The 21,010-nt window shown below is 40.4% G+C and overlaps 1 protein-coding gene across 14 annotated transcripts in view; it reads left to right on the top strand.

Moving 5' to 3' along the window:
* Positions 1-20,761, top strand: part of DMD (dystrophin) — a 2,199,436-nt gene extending 2,178,675 nt beyond the window's left edge. For 9 of the 14 annotated variants that reach the window (XM_074994601.1, XM_074994607.1, XM_074994584.1 and 6 more), the window contains one exon: positions 18,312-20,761. In XM_074994601.1, coding sequence (XP_074850702.1) covers positions 18,312-18,409 — 98 coding nt within the window. In that variant the 3' untranslated portion in view covers positions 18,410-20,761. Of the gene's footprint in view, positions 1-7,436; positions 7,469-18,311 lie in introns of all 14 variants that reach the window. The other 5 variants (XM_074994592.1, XM_074994557.1, XM_074994646.1 and 2 more) reach the window with 2 other exon arrangements.
* The last annotated feature ends 249 nt before the right edge of the window (positions 20,762-21,010 follow it).

Here is a 21,010-nt window from a genome sequence, read left to right as displayed (position 1 = left end):
TGTGGATGTATCTCGCCCATTACAATAATTAACAACACACCTTTCAAAATCTATGGATCCTACACTGGCCTGTCACAACATGTTGTACACTGCGTCCAGTGCACTAAACGCCCGAGAAGGAAATATGTGGGTGGCGATCACTGTGCTCTCAAATGAAGTCACATAGGAAAATAATAAAAGAGAAGAACGTCCCCATCACTTGAGGGTGAACACTTTTCAAGAAGTAATCACGCTATCTGGCATATCAGATCTCATTCTTAAAGAAAACCTGCACACCACTTTCAAAAGACAAGCATGGGAAGTAAATTCATTACTCTGCTAGACACTAAAGATCGTGGACTGAACAAAGACACTGGCTTTACTGCTTATTACAACAGTCTGTAACACTTACCCTTTCTTTTTGTGTTATGACTGCAGAGGTGTTAAGTGGCCACCCTACCTTGAATGATCCTTTACAATGTGTTCTTACAACTTACGCTAAACAATCCATTCCATGTTGTATCTTGCTGTACCCCCCAGATGTATCTTTCTCAGACCTGAGAAAGAGCTCTGTGACTTGGAAGCTTGTCTCTGTCACCAAGAGAAGCTGAACCAATAAAAGATATCATTCCCCTATCTTGTCTGTCTAGAATGCATGAATGTCCTTAACATAAAGGAGGGAGCAAATTTGTGTAGCTGGATGCACAGAGGTATCAGTTAAAATCACCTTCCTTCATGGCAGTCACTCGATAATAAGTAGGATGTCTTTTTGCTATCCTCCTATTTGTGAATGTATTGATGGTTGATCAGCCTGATTCTGGAGCTGCAGGTGGGACAGGTGTTGTAGCTGTTGGAGGGGGTGTGGGGCAGTTTTTTCCAGTACAATCATAAGTAAAGTCTAAACATCAGGTCCTAAGAATGGGTTTCTGTGAGGCTGTGACATAACTGCCCAACTGAAATATGTAATAGAGACAAATCCCCAAAGGCAGGGAGTTGATCTGGTAATTTAATGACCTATCCATATCTGAGTTCTATGATTGTGAGTAGGTATCTTAAAAAGAGCATCAGAACTTGGTAACACTTATTTCAAATGAATTTTAGCACCTAGACTGTAAAGGAAGTCTTGCAACATGCAGAAAACTAAGCATACTTACAGTGAGAGAAATGTAGGGCTGGAAGAGTGCCATGATGGGAAATGACCCTGAGAAGTCATGAAATGCAGCCACCTCCACTATGATAAGACTAAGTAAATTCAGACCTTTCTTGACAAGTGTTTGTCCAACTTGTGTTTTAAAAGCCCCAATGTTGGGGATTTCACAACCTCCCTAGAAAGACAGCATTTGATTACCATTGCAGTTCGAAAGATTTCTTAGTATCTAACCTAAATCTCCTTTGCCACAGATTAAGCCCTTTACTGCTTGTCCTTCCTTCAGTGGACATGGAGAACAGTTGATTGATTACCAGCCTTTTTCCAAAAGCGTTAGCATTTCTAGACTGTTATCAGGTCTCCCCCTTAGCCTTCTTTTCTCCGGATTAACATATGCCTTTTCCCCCCTAAATCTTTCCTTACAGGTCAGGATTTTTAAACATTTTATCCTTTCTAAACCTTTTGTCAAACTCTCTCCAGTTTGTCCACATCTTTGTTTAAGCATGGCACCAAAAACTGGACATACTACTACAGTGGAGGCCTCAGGAATGCCAAGTAGTGGGACAACTGCCTCAGCTACACTTCTGTTGTTGCGTCCCAAATATTAGCTGGTTTTTCTGCTGTATCATCTTGTTAGTTATATTCAAGTTGTGATCCACTGTAACCCCCAGATTTTTTTTCTTCTCAGCAGTTCTGCCACCTCACCAGTTATTCCCATTCTGTAGGTGTACATTTGGGTTTTTTTTACTAGCTTCTACTTTGCACTCATCTTTATTGAATTTTATCTTATTGAATTCAAATTGTCGAATTTGCCAGTGTCATTTTGAATTCTAATTCTGTTGTCTAAAAGTGATTGTAGGCCTTCCAGTTTCCATCTGTAGATTTTATAAGAATATATCCAGTCAATTATTCAAGCCATTAATGAAAATATTGAATTGTGATGGACACAGGACTGACCTTTGCAGTCCCCCACTTGATATGCCTTCGCAGTCTGAGAAGGAACTGTCAATAACTATTCTCTTAGTATGGTCTTTCAACCAGCTGTACACCCACCTTATAATGTTTTCATCTAGAACACATTTGCCTTACTTATTCAGGAGAGCGGCATGTGGAATGGTAATCAAAAGCTTTACTGAACCTCTACTGCATCCCCTATATCCACTGGGCAAGAAACCTTGTTCAAGGAAATAAGGTTGGTTTGGTATGATTTCTTCTTAGCAAGTCCATGCTTGCAATTCCTTTACAACCTTATTGTTCTCCAGGTACTTACAAATGGATTGCTTAGTAATTTGTCCCATCTTCAGATTCTCTAACAATTCTTCCTTCTTGGTGAAATCGAGTCTAAAACAGCTGTCCTTTCAATTACTTCCTCATCTATTTCAGGAGTGAGCAAACTTTTTATGCTGAGCCCCATTTTCCTTCCCTGCAATTAGCAAGGGCCCCCCAACCTGTCCAATGTAATCCAAACCAATGAAAATTTTGATTATGTTCATATGAAAAAAAAAAACCAAACCTCTTTTGGCACATGTAAGAAAATAAGTATATAGAACAAAGGTCAGCAACCCCCAGCACCAGCGCCATGAGCAGCACATGAGCAGATTTTCATCGGCACATGCAGTGGGAGCTCAGCCCCACTCCTTTGAGCAAACTCTACCAGGAGTTTGCTTAAAGCCATGTTACCTGTGTATTGACAAAAGACCAGCTAATCCTACCAGCCACCACCTAAATGATAAAGCTCTGCTGCTGAATTTATTAATGAAGCTGTTGTAAGTAGGATTATTAGTGACTTTAAAAAGTATCACTCTATCATGAACTTACTGAAAATTTTGTGGTTTGCCGTATTACATTTTTAATAGATGTCTTGTTTGTTAAAGTTGCCCATTATTACTAGGGCTTGTGTTTTGATTTTTTCTGTTACTTTCCTGTGGCTCAGACCTCAATACTCAGCTCTTGGAAAAAGTGGTCCCTACATAGGTTTTTATAACTTTATTCTTAATTTGACCTTTCAGCTGTTTTTAAACAGTACAGAGAGAATTGTGTGCTCTTTGAAGAGCCAGTTTTGTGCAGAGAGCGGTTTAATTTCTGCACAGGGAATTTTTGCTGAGTACCTGATGATTGCTGTCCTTAAGGAATTTTCCTTTCCTTTTATTCTGAGGTTTCCCATCCAGGTTCCCATTGCTGTGCTGTTCACAGCAAATTCACAGCTGCCACAGCTGCCTCAGACAGCTGCTGTGCTAACTCAAAACAGATGTCAGAGCCAGAGGTCTGACATTTAGAGGAAATGTACTATTAAATACCACCTCAGTTTATTTAGCCCTGCTAGATAATGAGCCACAGAGGAAAATGTTTTTGCACTGTACTTGTGCACAAATTATGCAGTCTTCAAGAAGTTTATTTACAGTAGACAGAGATCTTGGCCTGACGAAAAAGCAGCAGCGATACGCAGCTTTTAAAAAATAAGGACCAAGTTTAGTTCTAATGTTTAGAGGAATTTCTTCTGCTGAAGTCAGTGAAATTGCACCCACATAAAACAAAGCTCATTGTGCTCTACGGTGCATTTTGTGGATAAGGTTTGCAAATGCAGTTTATGAATGAAGCACCAAAGAACAGGTTAGGTCTTATCCTGATCCCTCAGAACTCCATGGCAGAGTTTACATGGAGTTCAGTCGTGCACAATCCAGGGCTTAGATAGCAAGGTGAAAGGAGTCATTAAAGTACTTAGAAGCATATAAACAAAGTTATAAATTACAATGATTTTTTGTCAAAAATCAGCAATATTAATTTGTCAAGATACCATTTAATAAAAAAGACCTTCTAGCATATTTTAATTAGAATTATGGTGAATTCTGGGCAATAAATCAGAATTGGCATCGAAAATAATTTATCACTTTATTATCTCACTTCTATGTACATGCATGCACACACACATTTTTAGCTGCACATTAGCTGTGTTCTGCCTTGAATACTGATAAGTTGTGCAATTAAATTCTTACATCCAGCTCTGAAACTGTATCCCTAATTCTCTGTATTTTGCCAACAAAACATGGGCATCATTGCTCAAACTTTCCTATCCATGTTTTACAGAATCGGTGGAAGAACTTCCCCAGACACCATAAACAGTGAATCTCATAACAGACTCAGACTAGGAAGGAGTGCTTCTGCCCGCTCCAGCCAGCATCTAGAAAAATGCCAGTGGTCTACCTTCCCCATGCCACCCGGCATCCAATTAGCCCTAGGGAGCAAGATTCCTAAGGTCCTGCCAATATTGAGTTCCTGATAGCAGCCCAGTGGCTGAGCCTCTGACACTGTTTGTTCAGGGGGAGCAGAGGGTGCTTTTCACCTTTGAGTATACATCAGGCCATGATATTTCTTGAGACTATATTAATGATTTTCATGTGAAGTAAAAAAAAAAGTGTGGTTCAATGTTAATATTGTTTGAAAGCATATTTCAGAGTTACATTTTTTTGGTGGGGGAATGGTTAATGTCTCAAACTATGGTAAGCCAATAATTTGTACTGTTGCACACAATGTAAAATCTGTGTTATAGGTCTCTTAGGCTGCATCTACACTAGAAGCATCTGTCGACTGTATGTCTGTCAACAGAGTACATCTACAGAAATTCTGTCAGAGTACATCTACATGCAAAAGCAGAGTGACAGAGCAGTCTGACTGCCCTGCCCTCTGTCGACAGAACAGCTGACCAGTGAACCGGAAGCCCTCTCCATGGACAGAAGTGTTATTCCTCAACTTTTCAATGGATAACACTGTCAAGACAAAGGCAGACTTCTGTTGAGACTCTTTTGACAGAAAGCTTTGTGTATGTAGATGCTCCCTGAGTTATGTGGACAGAAGGCTCCTTCTGTCAACAGTACTGTCTAGTGTAGACACAGCCTTAGTTACAAACTCTGCTTACCATAAAGAAAATATTCTTTACAACATTCTTTCTCTCTATTTTTGAAAACAACGTAAGTATCTGTTAATTCTTAGAGTGACTGGGAAGGCAGACTAGAACTGGGGATGCTATTTGGGAATGATCCTGAATTTTACTCTCTTATAAAATGGCCAGAAATATCCAAGCTTATGTTGTTAATGCTGCTGTTATTTTATTTTACTTTTCTGAATTATTCCCTTTATTCTTTCAGCTATAATTAAAAATAAGTATTGTAGGTTTGCAGGTCATTCCTGCAAAGGCCCAAGTATATGCTTTCTTGTACATCCTGTGATTAGTCTTGTTGACTGAAGTGGAATTAAACACAGTCCATAAAGTTAAACACGTGACTAAAATCTCTGTAAAATGTAGTAGAATTGTAAGCACTTTGGGGCAGTGCCCATACCTTCATGTCTGATTTTACGTAGTACAACTGGGGCCCTGATTGTGACAGATTCCTATGGAATTTACTGCAGAACAGATATTGAAGGATACCTACATTTAACTTGCAGGCCCTAATGTGAACCTCTTAATTCATTTAAGCAGATCCACACTGCAGGGAGTTCTGCATGGTAGCTGAGATGCAGCTACTGCACCATAGTTCAAAAAAATGAAATGCATAAATATGTGTAATCAGCGCCTTTTTTGTAAAACAAGAGGAGCTAGTACTCAGCCAGCTCCCTGCTCCTAGCTTATGCCATGACTGGATCTGCCAAGGTGACAGTACTCAGTATTGGCAAGTACTGGCACCAGAAAAACACTTGTTTATAATGATTTTGGCTCCAAAGCACAAAGGTCTGTGCTAGTTAGTCAGCTTTCGGGATTGTGTCAGATATTTAGATGAGACTCTGTGACAAGTGTATTTGAATGTGGATTTAAAACATATTGGATTCTACATTTTATTGTGTGGGGCAGGAGGAATTAGTACACATTGTATATATACATTTTGCTGTGTTCAGGCTACCTCATTACCCTCCTTCAAAAATTCTTCTTTGTAGTGATGCGTACAGAAAAATTAGTAATGTTTAGACTGCTGCTATACCAAAGTCACTGTCAGCCACCGGAATATCTTGTTTCCTTGTATCCCCTGTATATCCGTATTCATCTGGTATCTCTCGTCTTCTATCGAGATTGCTGGAAGATAAGTGTCTTTTACAGGTCCAACTTCTAATTGTGAGAGAGAGAAGCTTCTGAGCTCACGTGGAACGTGAGCTTTTTGCAGCTCATAAGTTTTTTTTTTGTTTGTTTGTTTTTTTTCTGTCTCTTGCACCAAAGCTGGTCTGATAAGAGATATTTACCTAACTCACTATGTCTCTGTAATATTTTGGGACTGACAAAGCATACCTAATCTGTGAGGGCAGGATGCCACCTTTTGTTCTGTGTTTTATAGCACCTAGCAAAGATTCTGGTCCAAGGCTAAGGCTCTTCCTCAGTGCTACAATAATATAAATAATAACAGCAACATAGTAGTGTAGAATAAAATAGTTCTTTATCATTGTGTATATTTTTATCTAACATAGGTTCTGTGGTTAAGAATGAGTGGGCACCTTATATTAATGGAGAGCTTGAGTTTATTGAAGAGAAGTTTGTGTAGGCAAAAATATGTAACATCTGAACATGATCCTTGATCCCCCAGAGTAATGGGGACAGTGATGCAGTTAAACCTACATCTAACTTCTTTGATATTTCGTTTACTTCTAAAGTCTATAAAAAACCTCCTTGATTCTTGGTCAGTTCATGAATTCTTTTTCCTTTATCTCTGTTGGAAAAAGTTCACCTTTCCTTCCCTCTGTTGCCACTTTGTGTTCTTAGTAAGCGTCCCAAAATGCACACTAATGTCTTGATGTTACACAAACTTTTATTTGTACAAGAATATATTAGTGAGCCAATTGAGTAGTCTTTATTTTAGGTGCAAAAATAGGATATGCAGAGCAGAATTAACTTTGTAATACTGAAGTGCATTAAATATGAAAACAAGGAGAGAAGACTTTCAGCATGTATGTTGGCTAGGACAAATACATGAAATCAATCAATATAATCATAATGCTGAGTTAGAAAATAGATTTCGAATATGAGTGTCCATCCTGTCTTTAGTGAAAGGTTTTTGTATGTTGATTTCCAGAGATTCTTAACTACTTCTGTACTTGGCTGTGTTAAATGCAATAAGTGAGGATTTTTGTAGTTACTCTTTAGTTCATCAATACTCACTTGCCAGTGGTGTTAATAGAGCTTCACTTTGTATTAAACAAATATATTTATTATTATATTATCCCTATATTAAAGTCCTAAGTGGAGGCTAAAGTATCTTTGCCAGTGTAAATGACTATTGATTTGTTTGTGGTTTTGTTTTTCTTTCTGCTACCTTTATCTGTTACTATAAAGGAAGAAATGCCCCTGGAAAGCAAGTAAGAGAGGTTAGTGAGATTCAGGCTCACTGCCATGGCTTCTGTTTGTTAAGTTTTGCAATTTGTGTGACAGCTATGTAGCTTATTTGTTTTTGTTCAGCTGTTTTCCTGAGTGCATGCCACAAGTGTGCTCTAACATGCAATGCCTCTCAACTTTCAGTGGGGAAAATGCTATGACAGGAGTGTTCCTCTCCTCCACGCCCCACAAAGCTGGAAATCAGGGGATAGTGAAGATGAAACTGTATTAAAATAGTCATTGTGTGGCACATATGGTTGGGAGTCATAATCTGTCATTGGCTTATTCCTGTACACAAGCAGATTTGTTTTCTAGCTATCTATAGAATCAAAGTAAATAGTTTTCTCTTTAGAATACTGAAAGTTGAGAAGTATAAAAAAGTCACATTTTTAGTTTCCAAATCCTGTTTTGCACAAAAAGGAATGCTGCTAACATCCACCGACTTCACAGTACTGCGTTCAGTTACATAAAGGAATAAAGTGTGTGCAGTGTGCTTTAGAAATGATCAGTGTGATGGAGAAAAAGATGGCTTTCTATAATGTTCTGAGCTTTCAGAATTCATACATCTCTGCTGATTACTGGAGTGAATATGTTTTGTGCAGTATTGGCATATTACCTTTAAGTATTTCTAGTGAACTTTCTCTATTGTTAAACTGTTCTTTGCACTGCTACAGGTATGATGTTTGAAAGCAGAAATGCCAAGTAAAATGATCATGAAAGATGACATATACAGAAGCTACCTTACTGTAATTATAAATATCTGTGAAATGAACTTGCAGAAAATCATGCGTAGAAGGTGCTTAACATGAACAAATCAGGGTTTTAAAAAGTTGCCTAGCAGTGGGCTGTACTGTCCCTGCAATGTGGAGAGCCCAGTACCAACATACTCAAACTATTTCTATGCTGGGGCTGGGAGGGAGAGAGGGTTACCCACCAGTGTTGCTAGACCACTGTGGCTGAACGTGCTACCCTAGTCTGAACTGTGATTTTTATCACTGGTACAGTTTAGCTTGCAGTGAGATGTGCTGGTACAGAGCATCTGCACTGGACAGTTACATCAGTAACTGAACGTTGCCCTGTAGCTCAGCCTTTCCTCAAGGGATGTATCTGGTACTTGCTTATTAACTTTTTCAGCAGTAGAGTATCTGGCAGATTGCACTATTTAAAAATTCTATGGCAATGATTTGGTATTCAGTCCTGCTAATTAATGGCCCTTAAGAACTGATGATTAGGCTCTATCAGAGCAGAACAGGCCCTTGATGCTGATTTTCATTGTCCTCTGTTATATTTCCATACATCATTAACAAAGACAAATGGGGCTTGGGTGTATAATATCCTTTAAAGAAGTGCCACTGCCCTGGCTTTAGAGAGCATGCAGTTTCGAATTACTGAAAATCCACTGGTTTAAACCTCCAAGGAAATGTTCTGCACTCTCAACTCTTGTTTCAACTCAGCAGAAGTTAAGGGTACTCAGCAATTTACAGGATTGAGAGGTAGCTTCTCTTACTCAGACCACACAAACATGAAATCTGCATGCTAAAAAATATCTATCTAGTTGTACTATAGCTTTCGATTTACATGTCAGACAATTTGTCTGAAGCCAAGTTGTGCCATTAAACCGCAAGTAGATTTTGGTTCTCTTACTCATGTTGAGTAAAACAAAACAGCAGTCATGTGGCACTTTAGAGACTAACAAAATAATTTATTAGGTGAGCTTTCATGGGACAGACCCACTTCTTCAGACCATAGCCGCACCAGAACAGACTCAATATTTAAGGCACAGAGAACCAAAAATAGTAATAAAGGTGGACAAATCAGAAAAAATAAATTATCAAGGTGAGCAAATCAGAGAGTAGAGAGGGGCAGAGGGAGCAGGGGAGTCAAGAATTAGATCAAGCCAAGTATGCAAACAAGCTCCTATAGGCTACGTCTACACGTGCACCCAACTTCGAAATAGCTTATTTCGATGTTGCGACATCGAAATAGGCTATTTCGATGAATAACGTCTACACGTCCTCCAGGGCTGGCAACGTCGATGTTCAACTTCGACGTTGCTCAGCCCAACATCGAAATAGGCACAGCGAGGGAACGTCTACACGGCAAAGTAGCACACATCGAAATAAGGGAGCCAGGCACAGCTGCAGACAGGGTCACGGGGCAGACTCAACAGCAAGTCGCTCCCTTAAAGGGCCCCTCCCAGACACACTTTCATTAAACAGTGCAAGATACACAGAGCCAACAACTAGTTGCAGACCCTGTATATGCAGCATGGACCCCCAGCTGCAGCAGCAGCAGCCAGAAGCCCTGGGCTAAGGGCTGCTGCCCACGGTGACCACAGAGCCCCGCAAGGGCTGGAGAGAGAGTATCTCTCAACCCCCCAGCTGATGGCCGCCATGGAGGACCCCGCTATTTCGATGTTGCGGGACGCGGATCGTCTACACGTCCCTACTTCGATGTTGAACGTCGAAGTAGGGCGCTATTCCCATCCCCTCATGGGGTTAGTGACTTCGACGTCTCGCCGTCTAACGTCGATTTCAACTTCGAAATAGCGCCCAACACGTGTAGACGTGACGGGCGCTATTTCGAAGTTACTGCCGCTACTTCGAAGTAGCGTGCACGTGTAGACGCAGCTATTGTGTCCCAGAAAATTCCCATCCCGGTTCAAACCATGTGTTAATGTGTCAAATTTGAACATAAAAGAGAGTTCAGCAGCCTCTCTTTCAAGAGTGTTGTGAAAATTCCTCTTCAGTAACATGCAAACTCTTACATCATTAACAGAGTGGCCCACTCCATTAAAATGCTGGCTAACAGGTTTGTGGATCAGGAGTGTTTTTATGTCTGTTTTGTGCCCATTAATTCTTTGTGTAAGAGCGTTTGAAGTCTGTCCAATATACAAAGCATCTGGGCATTGTTGGCACATGATGGCATATATGATGTTAGTTGAAGAACATGAGAATGTGCCTGTGATTCTGTGAATCACCTGGTTAGGTCTTCAGATCTGTAGAATTTCCAGTCCAGACCAAATTATATATCACAGAGGGACAAGAAAAGTTGCAATAAAAACCGACAAATCAAATACATAGAACTGAAGGGAGGTGGGTAAGGAGTCGGGGATGTTAAGTGTCTTGCCTGAGATAATTATGAATGTCAAAGGAAGGAAAGTTGAGTAGTGCCTTACTCTGTGAGTAATCCTATTGATTTCAAGGTGCTACTCCCAATGAATAAGGCTGTCAGAATCTGATCCTCTAATACAGAGGATTGTTCTTGGATTGAGACAAAGGGCTAAGAAATTTGCAGGGCTGAAATAAGAGTATTTTGTTGGGTTTTTTTAAAATTAGCTTTCTAGCTTGTCGTTAGAGTCTGAACACTGCACATTTATTTCTGTAGCAAGCTTCAGCGTGAGATTGATAGTCAATTACTGTATTCTCCCCCGGGGTCCTTAATTCCAATACAACCTCTAAAGCAAATTCAGCAGATTCAGCGCACATCATGCTGTATATGACTAGAAATGATGCAGTTAGCAACTACAGAAAATATACTGTTGTCCTGCTTTCAAGGCAAGTACACGTGTACTATTGTTCACTCCATTTTTACAAGACTAAGTTAACGCTGCCTCTCTCTGTCTTCCCTTCATTACAGTTGAGGTTGACCAACTTCTTTTAAAAAACATTTTCTTTTTCATTTTTGCAGTCTTTTGACTGAGCAGCTTTTTTTGACAGTGGAATTAATGACATCTTTGACCACTCAATCAATTATATTAAAAATAATAATCTTGTGAAAGATCTTGTAACAGGTGTTAGTGTAAGATTCTACGTTAGACTGTGCTGTTTTCATTTACTGTAACCGGTCCTTAAGACAAGTAATGAATTTTGTTTTTTAGGAAAAGGGACATGTACCCCAGCCTGCACCTGTTACCCATCCTCCCCCACCCTGTTAGCAAGGCGAGGGAAAGACTCCAGGGACCAGCCTTCGGCTGACCCTACCCTACACCCAGCCTTCAGCTGGACTGGGAGTAGGGCAGGGTGAGACTCTGGGGCCTAACCCTGGGCTGCAGTGACCCCCTTCCTTCAGACAACATCCTGGACCTAGAGAGCTTGGGTGCTGCTCGGGACTCCAGCTGCAGCACCCACACGCTGCAGCTGTAGCACAGGAGCAGAGTGGCGGGGGCTTGCGGGAAAAGAAACAGCACTCTGAGCTGGCCTCTGCCTGCAGCTGCCTCCCCTCCCCCACCCTGCAGCTGGCCTCAGTGAGGCCCCAGAATGGCCCTAAACCGCATTTGCTTCCACATCCCAGTCTGCAATGTCTTCTGGGGAGGGCAGAAAAGTCTCCTGCGTGGGGCTGGGCTGTGCTTCCTGGCCCCTGATTGTGGGGGGTGGGTGGGGCAGGCGGTGCTGGACAATAGGGCCAGTGGGTGGCTGCCCACCCCCTCTGGCACTTTATGGGGCCGGGATGCCACTTAGCAGTCCAGTGTTCAGCAACATATAGAGCCCTAAACACAGCTGGCAGCTCTCCTCTGTCCTTCCTCTCTTCCCCCTCCATTTCCATGTTCTAGAAAACATTCCCATTTCCCTGGCGCAACCAAACCATGACCTTGCTTTAACTTAGGGTGGCTCTAGCTCTTACCATTTAGATGAAGTTCTTGAACAGATTTGCAGACAGATGGACACTCTGACACACAGACTATAAACAGATAGGTGACATGCACATATGGCCAAGAAAACCACGCTTATATTGTTCTCCGTGCCTTAGGGTCCTGATAGAATAAACAGCCGGCCCTCTTATGTTGCCTTCCTGCTCTGGGGAGGAAGGGCTACTTGGATTGGAACTGGGCCTGCAGCTAATGAGGACAACAAGGGCTACTCACCACTTACCTCTCCTCCCCAAGAACAAGAGGACACAGGGTGGGAAGAAACAGCTGTAATAATGCAGAAAAGACGTGCAGTAACAATCTCTCCCCTCTTTCCCCCTGTTCTCTTCCCCCCCGCCCCACCCACCCACCCACCCACACACACACACACACACACACACACCCTGAGCCAAGTGGAAGCAGGAGATGGATTGTGATTCTGAGTCACAGCTCAGTCGGCAGTGACAGTTCCTCTTTACTTAGGGCAGATTGTACATTTCCAGGCTCGGCCTCTGTAAATTGACTATTTTTCTTGTGGCTGTTGCTAATCTCTACCTACAGAAATTACATCATTAATTCTAATGTACTTTCAGTGCTAATATAGCATACTAGCAACTGGGCAGAGACCACCACAGGAAGATCAAAATCAAACACACCAAGTAGCATTAAAAATAATGGGTTGGCAGTAACAAAAATGTCATGATATAATAAAGGTTGGTTTTATTGCTGCTCACACAGGATGACCTATGTCATTTGCTCTTAGCTCTAAACACATGGAAGTCATTGAACAGCAACAGAGGGAGCCGTGCTTGTCTATACACTATCAAAACAAAAAGCAGTCAAGTAGCACTTTAAAGACTAGCAAAATAGTTTATTAAGTGAGCTTTCATGGGATAGACTCACTTCTTCAGACCATAGCCAAGATGCTTTGTATATTGGACAGACTTCTAACTCCCTTAGACAAAGGGTTAATTGGCACAAAACAGACATCAAAACACTCCAGATCCACAAACCAGTTAGTCAACATTTTAATGGAATGGGCGTCACATCAAGCAGCTCGAAGCATTCCACATGCGCTGCCTCCGTAACATCATGAAGATCCGCTGGCAAGACAAAGTGCCCAATCTTGAGGTCCTCGAGAGAGCCCAGATGACAAGCATCGAAATGATGATTATGAAGTCATAACTACATTGGACTGGTCATGTCAGCCGCATGGATGCCAGCAGAATCCCTCGCCAGCTTCTGTATGGTGAACTCTCCCAGGGCATCCGGCGTATAGTTGGTCCATAGAAATGCTACAAGGATACCATCAAAGCCAATCTGCAGTACAGCAGTATCAAACCTAGGGACCTTGAGGACGCTGCTAGTGACAGAACACAGTGGCGTGCAACAGTCAGAAATACCTGCATTGCCTTTGAGGAAGACCGCTGCCGGCATCTACAAGAGACACGCGAACGACGTCACAGAGCATCAGCAATGCACAACCCACAAATTGCAAACTTCCCATGCACCATCTGCGGCAAAATGTGCACCTCTGGAATTGGCTTATACAGTCACCAGAGGGCACACTATGAGACCAATAACACATGATCTGCACAGATTTGTCATCATCAGATCGATGGACTACCATTAATTAATGACCTAAAGGTATGTGTGTTACTGAAAAAAAAACCTCTCGCACTGCTCTTCAAAGAGAATCAGCCGAGCTGGCTTTTATATTCAAATTTGGCACATTAACACGTGGTTTGAACTGGGATGGGAACTTTGAGTCACTATAGGGGCTTGTCTGTATACTTGGCTTAATCTAATTCTTGACCTTCCCTTCCTACCCCTCCACTCTCTGATTTGCTCACCTTGATCTTTTTTTTTCTGATTTGTCCTCCTTGATTACTGTTTTTAGTTCTCTGTGCCTTAAATGTTGAGTCTGTTCTGGTCTGGCTATGGTCTGAAGAAGTGGGTCTGTCCCACAGAAGCTCACCTAATAAACTATTTTGCTAGTCTTTAAAGTGCTACTTGACCACTTTTTGTTTTGATGGAAGTAGTTGTGATATTCCCAAAAATACAGCAGCAGCAATTTAAAGATATAATTATTGCACTATTAATATGCTATTTGGATTTATTAATAGAATCCAAGGTGGCATCTGAATGCACCAAGATTTTATTGGCCCTGCTCTTGGATGCCTGAGTAACACGTTCATTATGACACAGTTTGCTTACATTGTTTTAGAAATTAGCTTTGAAAATAATTTTTGATTGTTTGTTGGTAATCCTCTGCCTGTAGAAGCAAGTTACCTTAGTTACTAAACCTGGGAATGACAGAAAAAGTACTATGCTGTAAATATTAAACATTTATAAAAAGCTTCTAAAATAGCTTTTATGGTTAATCCAGGGAAGGGGGCTTATAAGATCTGATGTCTTGGTCTGCCAGTGCGAATGATGTTCTATCTCTGGAAAAATTGGAATCCCAAAATTGTTTCTAGTAATAGCAGATCACAAGATAGCTGAGAGTGTCCACATCAATTTTAATGATGCCATTCTAATGTTTGGCCATTGTAATTTTCAGTCTCCTCTTTTTAACCCCTTCGTCCATAGTTGGGGGTAAATAACAGGGAAGAAATAATTTTGTGCTAGGTTCATTAAAGACTACAGACTGTGTAGAAGTAAATGTGAGTTGGACCAAAGCGTTCAATATATTGTTTCAGATTATACAGGCCCATCCAACAGTATACCAATAAAACCTTTATGCCATGCCATAAATAAACATATTAATCTGTCATATAGGTAGAGCACATACACACAGCTGTCAGGTACCCCCCCTACACCCACTCCCCTAAAAAGGGCACTTTCTCATGCTCCTCTACTAACATCATGTATGCCATCATGTGCCAACAATGCCCAGATGCTTTGTATATTGGACAGACTTCTAACTCCCTTAGACAAAGCGTTAATGGGCACAAAACAGACATCAAAACACTCCCGATCCACAACTCAGTCAGTCAACATTTTAATGGAATGGAGCATTCTGTTAATGACTTAAGGGTATGTGTGTTGCTGGAAAAAAAAATTTCACACCACTATTCAGAGAGAAACAGCTGAGCTGGCTTTTATATTCAAATTCGACACATTAACACGTGGTTTGAACTGGGATGGGAACTTTCTGAGTCACTATAGGGGCTCGTCTGCATACTTGGCTTAATCTAATTCTTGACCTTCCCTCCCCTCTTATTTGCTCACTTCGATCATTTTTTTCTGCTTTGTCCTCCTTGATTACTGCTTTTGGTTCTCTGTGCCTTAAATATTGCGTCTGTTCTGGTCTGGCTATGGTCTGAAGAAGTGGGTCTGTCCCATGAAAGCTCACCTAATAAATTATTTTGCTAGTCTTTAAAGTGCTATTTGACTGCTTTTTGTTTTGATAGTGTATAGACTAGCACGGCTCCCTCTCTGTTACTAAAAAGGTGAGCTTTTTTACTTACGTTTGACTTACTCAAAGTTTCACTTCTCAGGCTGAACTTTCCAAGATCTCTCACAGAGCTGTATATATTTATAACATTGAACAAAAATGATTCATCTGTTTTTGCACAGGTAGAGTGAGGAAGACAATGCCCTAATTTTTAAATTAAATGTGTGAATGTATAACTGGTGAAAGGTGCCACGTGGCTAGTCCAGGGGGCCAAAATATTTGTATTTATCCACAGCAAAGGAGGCAGCAGTGCAAGATTCCTTCCACAGCCCTTACTATAGAACTTTGTTTTGAAAGGATCAGCACCAGCTCTGACATGCTGTCTTATGCCCTGTGGCCATTCAGTCTTTGATGTTTTCTGGTCAACAAAGTGAGTGTGTCAATGATGATGATACCAGAAACTGGACAGAGACTTTGTATTTTATTGCACAGCAGCTATGAGACAGATTAGATTATGATGATGTTTGATCATTGCTGACTTTGCACTGTCTACCTGCAGCATCTTAATGCCAACTATCAATTGTGGGAGCCAGCCAGTCCCTTTTCTAGGCTTTGTTCTTAAAGTTTGTATTTTGCTGTCCACAACATAAAGCAGCAGCTTTTGCTCTTTTTCACGAGAGAGAGAGAGAGAGAGAGACTGAACAGGGAAGGATGAATTGTTCATTTTATCCTGACTTTTGCAGGATTGTTAACTACCCCATTCTCTCTCATGCTTTAGCTAATTTAAATTTAAAACACCAGTGAGAATAAATTTAACATTTTCTTCCTAATTGCCATTGTGAACAGCCCAGTGCTGCAGCACTGGTAGAATCTGCTCAGGGTCCCAGGGTGGCAATAGAGCCGTGATAGCATAGGTTAGGATGCAGGAGCATTGCCAGAATTGTGTGAGGGAGTTTGTGAACATTTGGCTGTTACAACTGATTCAAGCAAGTGCTATTAACCCCTCTTTTTCCGAGCATTGAACACATCTCTTTACAAAATTAAATCATTTAAACTTTAAATTCATTTAAGTTTCTGTGCCCCACAAGTTTTAATTAACTCAAATCTACCATCTTGGCACTGTAGAAATGCCCACAGCGAATTATTTATGTACTATAATATTGGGGCACAACAATTTAAAGCAGAGGTCTGATCTTAATGCCTAGTTTCCTTGTCTTTGTCAGTTTGATTAATGTTAGGAAAGGCAAAATGTATCTGCTTTATCAGGGACAAAATTCATCCATAAGTATAGCAACGTTAGTTGTTGGGACCAGGATAAAAAGAACTGCGAGATGAGTTTGATGCTGTGGTCCTGTCCAGTGTTCTCTTCTAATCTTTTCCAGCTATGTGCAGAATAAATTTGTGCATGGAGGTATATGCAAATGTGCACCACCAGTAGAAACACAAAACTAAGCTGTGGGCACTCTGCTTAACACCTGGGTGGCATTTGCATTTCTCCTGAGCACCCACATAGCTTAAGAGTGACCACTGGTCCTGTCCTATCCTCAACAGGCCTCTCTCACTTTGTGGCCAGGCAACTCTGCATTACACATCCTGTTGTAACTCTTTGCTGAACAGATGCTCTGCCCCTGGAATTCCCCCAGGAGGGGAAAACCAACACTTCCTTCTATTTCAGCCTAGCTTTGTTAAGATTTAAGTAGAACAGTAATTTGTTGTTGGTGAATAAAAGGTTAAAATGCCATGTAGGTGTAGTTCCAGTGACAACATAAACTGTCCGAGATGTATAACCAAAATTGATATTTCAGGATCTCACATTGATACCAGTGACTACAGCTGAGCAAATAAAACAGCAAATGATATCTGATAAAGGTAGCCTCTTTTGCTGTTACTGGAGTAGTCACAAACAGATGGCCATTTGCTCGAATACATTTTCACAGTGCTTTTTTTGTGCTGGTACTGAGTATGGGCACCTCTGCAGCCCCAGCCATAGTACTGGCTATGGCCAGGGTGCAGGGAGCCAGCTGAGTACTAGAACCTTAAACAAAAAAGGCTCTGCATTAGATTTAAGGAATGCAGTAGTCAGTTGGTCTTAACCCTTTAGTTGGATCATAAACAATTTTAGTCCAGGCCGCAATTCACACTGATTTGAAGGATACATCTACACTGCAGTTAATCTCCTTGGCTTGAGGATGCTGCGGTGTGGGAGAGTCCCCCAGCCAGTCACTGCTGCAATTAAACAGGCCCTTAGTCTGAGACAACTAGCACAGGCCAGCCACGCATTTTTATTTGCAGACATACCCTTACTGCCTTTGGATTATTCTCTAGTCAAGCTGCATAAGCCACAATCAGTCTTGTTTTTATTCACTGATCAGATGAGTGATCAAGCATGTCCAGCACCCGTTTGACGCATGTGCACATCTAACATTTGATTTATGTGGATGCTTACGTAAGTGACTTTGAAATTTGCTTTCCATGAATATTCCTGCCAGTACAACTCAAGCACTTGTACGTTTCTGCAAAGCAAACGTGAGGCATTGACAAAGTGCGTTACTAGACAAATTCAAACCAGTGTTGGTGGCAAAGTGTTCTGCAAGATTTACTGAGCTCCTCTAAAAATGTGCAGTGAATGTCACACTAGCACAAATAACTTTCTAAAGAACAATGTTGCATGCTGCACTCCAGATGGAGTTGTGTAGATACATACTTGGAGAGGGATGTGACTTTATTTCACTTAACATTATGTCCATAACAATTCACTGCCCCGTCCCTGTTGCTAATGTCCTTTTCTTTGCCTTTTTTTTTTTTTCAGGCCACAATGTAGGAAGCCTTTTCCACATGGCAGATGACCTGGGCAGAGCAATGGAAACCTTAGTTACAGTGATGACCAATGACAAGGCATTAGAATAGCAAGATGCATTTTACAACTTCAGGCGTCCCGCATGGTTTTTATAAAATTCATACAACAAAGAGGATTAGACTGTAAGAGTTTACAAGAAAACAAATCTATATTTTTGTGAAGAGTAGTGGTACTATACTGTAGATTTCAGTAGTTTCCTAAGTCTGTTATTGTTTTGTTAACAATGGCAGGTTTTACACGTCTATGCAATTGTACAAAAGATTATAAGAAAACTACATGTAAAATCTTGATAGCTAAATAACTTGCCATTTCTTTATATGGAACGCATTTCGGGTTGTTTGAAAACATTTATAACAGTTATAAAGAAAGATTGTAAACTTAAGTGTGCTTTATAAAAAATTGTTTATAGAAACCCCCTTAAAAAACAAAAAATTGAGGCAGTGCATTTATTTAGTATCATTTCAGCTCTGTAACTATATCAGAGATGTATTCATGTCCTGTGTTCTTTTCCTTGCTTAGCAAAGAAGGTATTTCCTGCAACACCACCAGACAACTGAGTTACCTTCCACATTGTTTTTTGTCTAAGGATGGCTTGAAAAAAAATCTTAACTTCCAAAGGAGGTAGTATTCCCACCTCTTTCCAGACAAAAGAGAAAAAAAAATCAAGGATTACATGAATCATCCAGCTAGTCTGCAATAATGAAATGAAAGAGCACATTACATGATAATGCTATCTTCAGAGCTTGCAAAAATAAATTGTAAATTTAATTAATATCCTATCCTCCAGCTGTTTCTTCTGCTAAGTAAAACCCTGAATGTTTTTGGTGAAGAAACATAGGAATTGCCTTACCGGATTAAACCTTTGGACCTAACTGTCCGGTATCCTGCCTCTGGCAGTAGCCAGCACATGATCCTTTAGCAGTGAAGTTTGACATGCTTCCTCCCCACCCATAATGCCACCTGTGTGAGATGTTGTAAGTTGAATGTGGAGGAAAGGAGATTCTTTCCTGGCCCCTGCTGATGATCTGCTTCTGCCTAGAAGAAGCGCAAAATGATTATTCATATATCATTATAGCTTGCATAGTTGCCAGCTTTATTAATTATCCTAAAGTTACCCAGTTCTCCAAGGGAAGAAAACACATCCACACTATCTGTCCAACCTTTTGTGGCATCAAGTTCCAACGAGTCTCAGCAGTTAAAGGTGTGGGTTTTTTTGTTGTTGTTTTTGTTTTGTTTTGTTTTGTTTTTTGTTTGGGGGGTGGGGGTGCAGTGTAAAAGAACTAATAATTGTTCCTAAACAGAAAACAGTTGATGGTCAGACACTGTTCTCTAAAATATTCATCAGCAACACCTGGGGGACCCCTTCCTGCCAATATTTTGCTTCTATATTTTCTACAAGTAATACCGCACAATTAATAATGATGTGGGAGAAAGAACAAAGTGGAGTAAATGGTTCAACAGCAACTCGTTAAGGTAGGTTGGGTGTGAGGTGCTGTTAGCAAAAGCTTTATCATTTCATTTCCTTTTATAACACAGACATACATCGCCTGACTTACGTTACTTTGCAAGGATAAAAATCTGTTCTCTTCTTGTATGAAGTGTAATTAAAAGTTGGGAAAGATTTTATTTTATTTTGAATGCTAGTTAACATTGAATATGGCTAGTCATGCTATTTCTACCTCACTTTGGTTTTGTGGTGTTCCTGACAATTACTTACGTGTTACATTGTCACCACTTGTCCATTGTGTGAACCAGTCCATCATTTAGTACTAATACGTTTTAAAAATAATGAGAGAAACCCCTATCACTACTTCCATAATAGAAAGCTCTTCAAATGCTTTATTTACAGTGGGTACCCTGTATAATTCCGATTGCCTTTTTCAGGAAAGTTAAAATCAAGATATAAGAGAGAGGCTTTTTCTTTCTTTTGTGCTTGTAAGTTAAACCTTTTTAAAAAATCAGAGACAAATGGCTTGCACGAATTTGTTTTCATCACAGTTGGTTTTTTTGGTTGGGTTTTACTTTCTAGACATTAGATTTGGAGTGAGTGTTAAAATATTTAAAAAGTTGAGAGCTTTATTGCTGCTTTTTAAAGCATAATTTGGGAATTATGTCATGTTCCTTATAATCAAGGTATTAAACTGTAAAACATAATCATTGTAACTGACTACATAAATATCATATGGCATGTTATTTCATTATTACTCAGTACTGGTTTATTACTTGGATATCATCAAATACTGTGTTTTAACGCCAACACTGTAACATTTACTAATTTTTTATAAACTTCAGTTTTACTGCATTTTTCACAACATATCAAATTTCACCAAATATATGCCTTACTATTGTATTATAATCTGCTTTACTGTGTATATCAATAAAGCACGCGATTATGTTATTAATCTTTATAGAAGTGCAGCATTTATTTAGTAGCTTTCTTTTCCACTCTTTATGGAGTTTCCTTTGGGTGGCATACTATCTAATCCCTAATGTACTTCATATACTCCTCAACAAAGTACTCAGTGGGCTAAATGCCAAGGGCAACAGCTATAGAAGTCCAACATAATCTGGGAGAAGGTGCAGGGAACCTGCGCTGTCTCATAGAGAGGTTATTTTGTAAGGGGGTGGGCGGGGGGGGCTAAGCTAAGGCA

The sequence above is a fragment of the Carettochelys insculpta genome, chromosome 1 (genome assembly GCF_033958435.1).
Source record: "Carettochelys insculpta isolate YL-2023 chromosome 1, ASM3395843v1, whole genome shotgun sequence".
NCBI lineage: Eukaryota > Metazoa > Chordata > Testudines > Carettochelyidae > Carettochelys > Carettochelys insculpta.
This window is presented reverse-complemented; position numbering and strand designations above follow the sequence as displayed.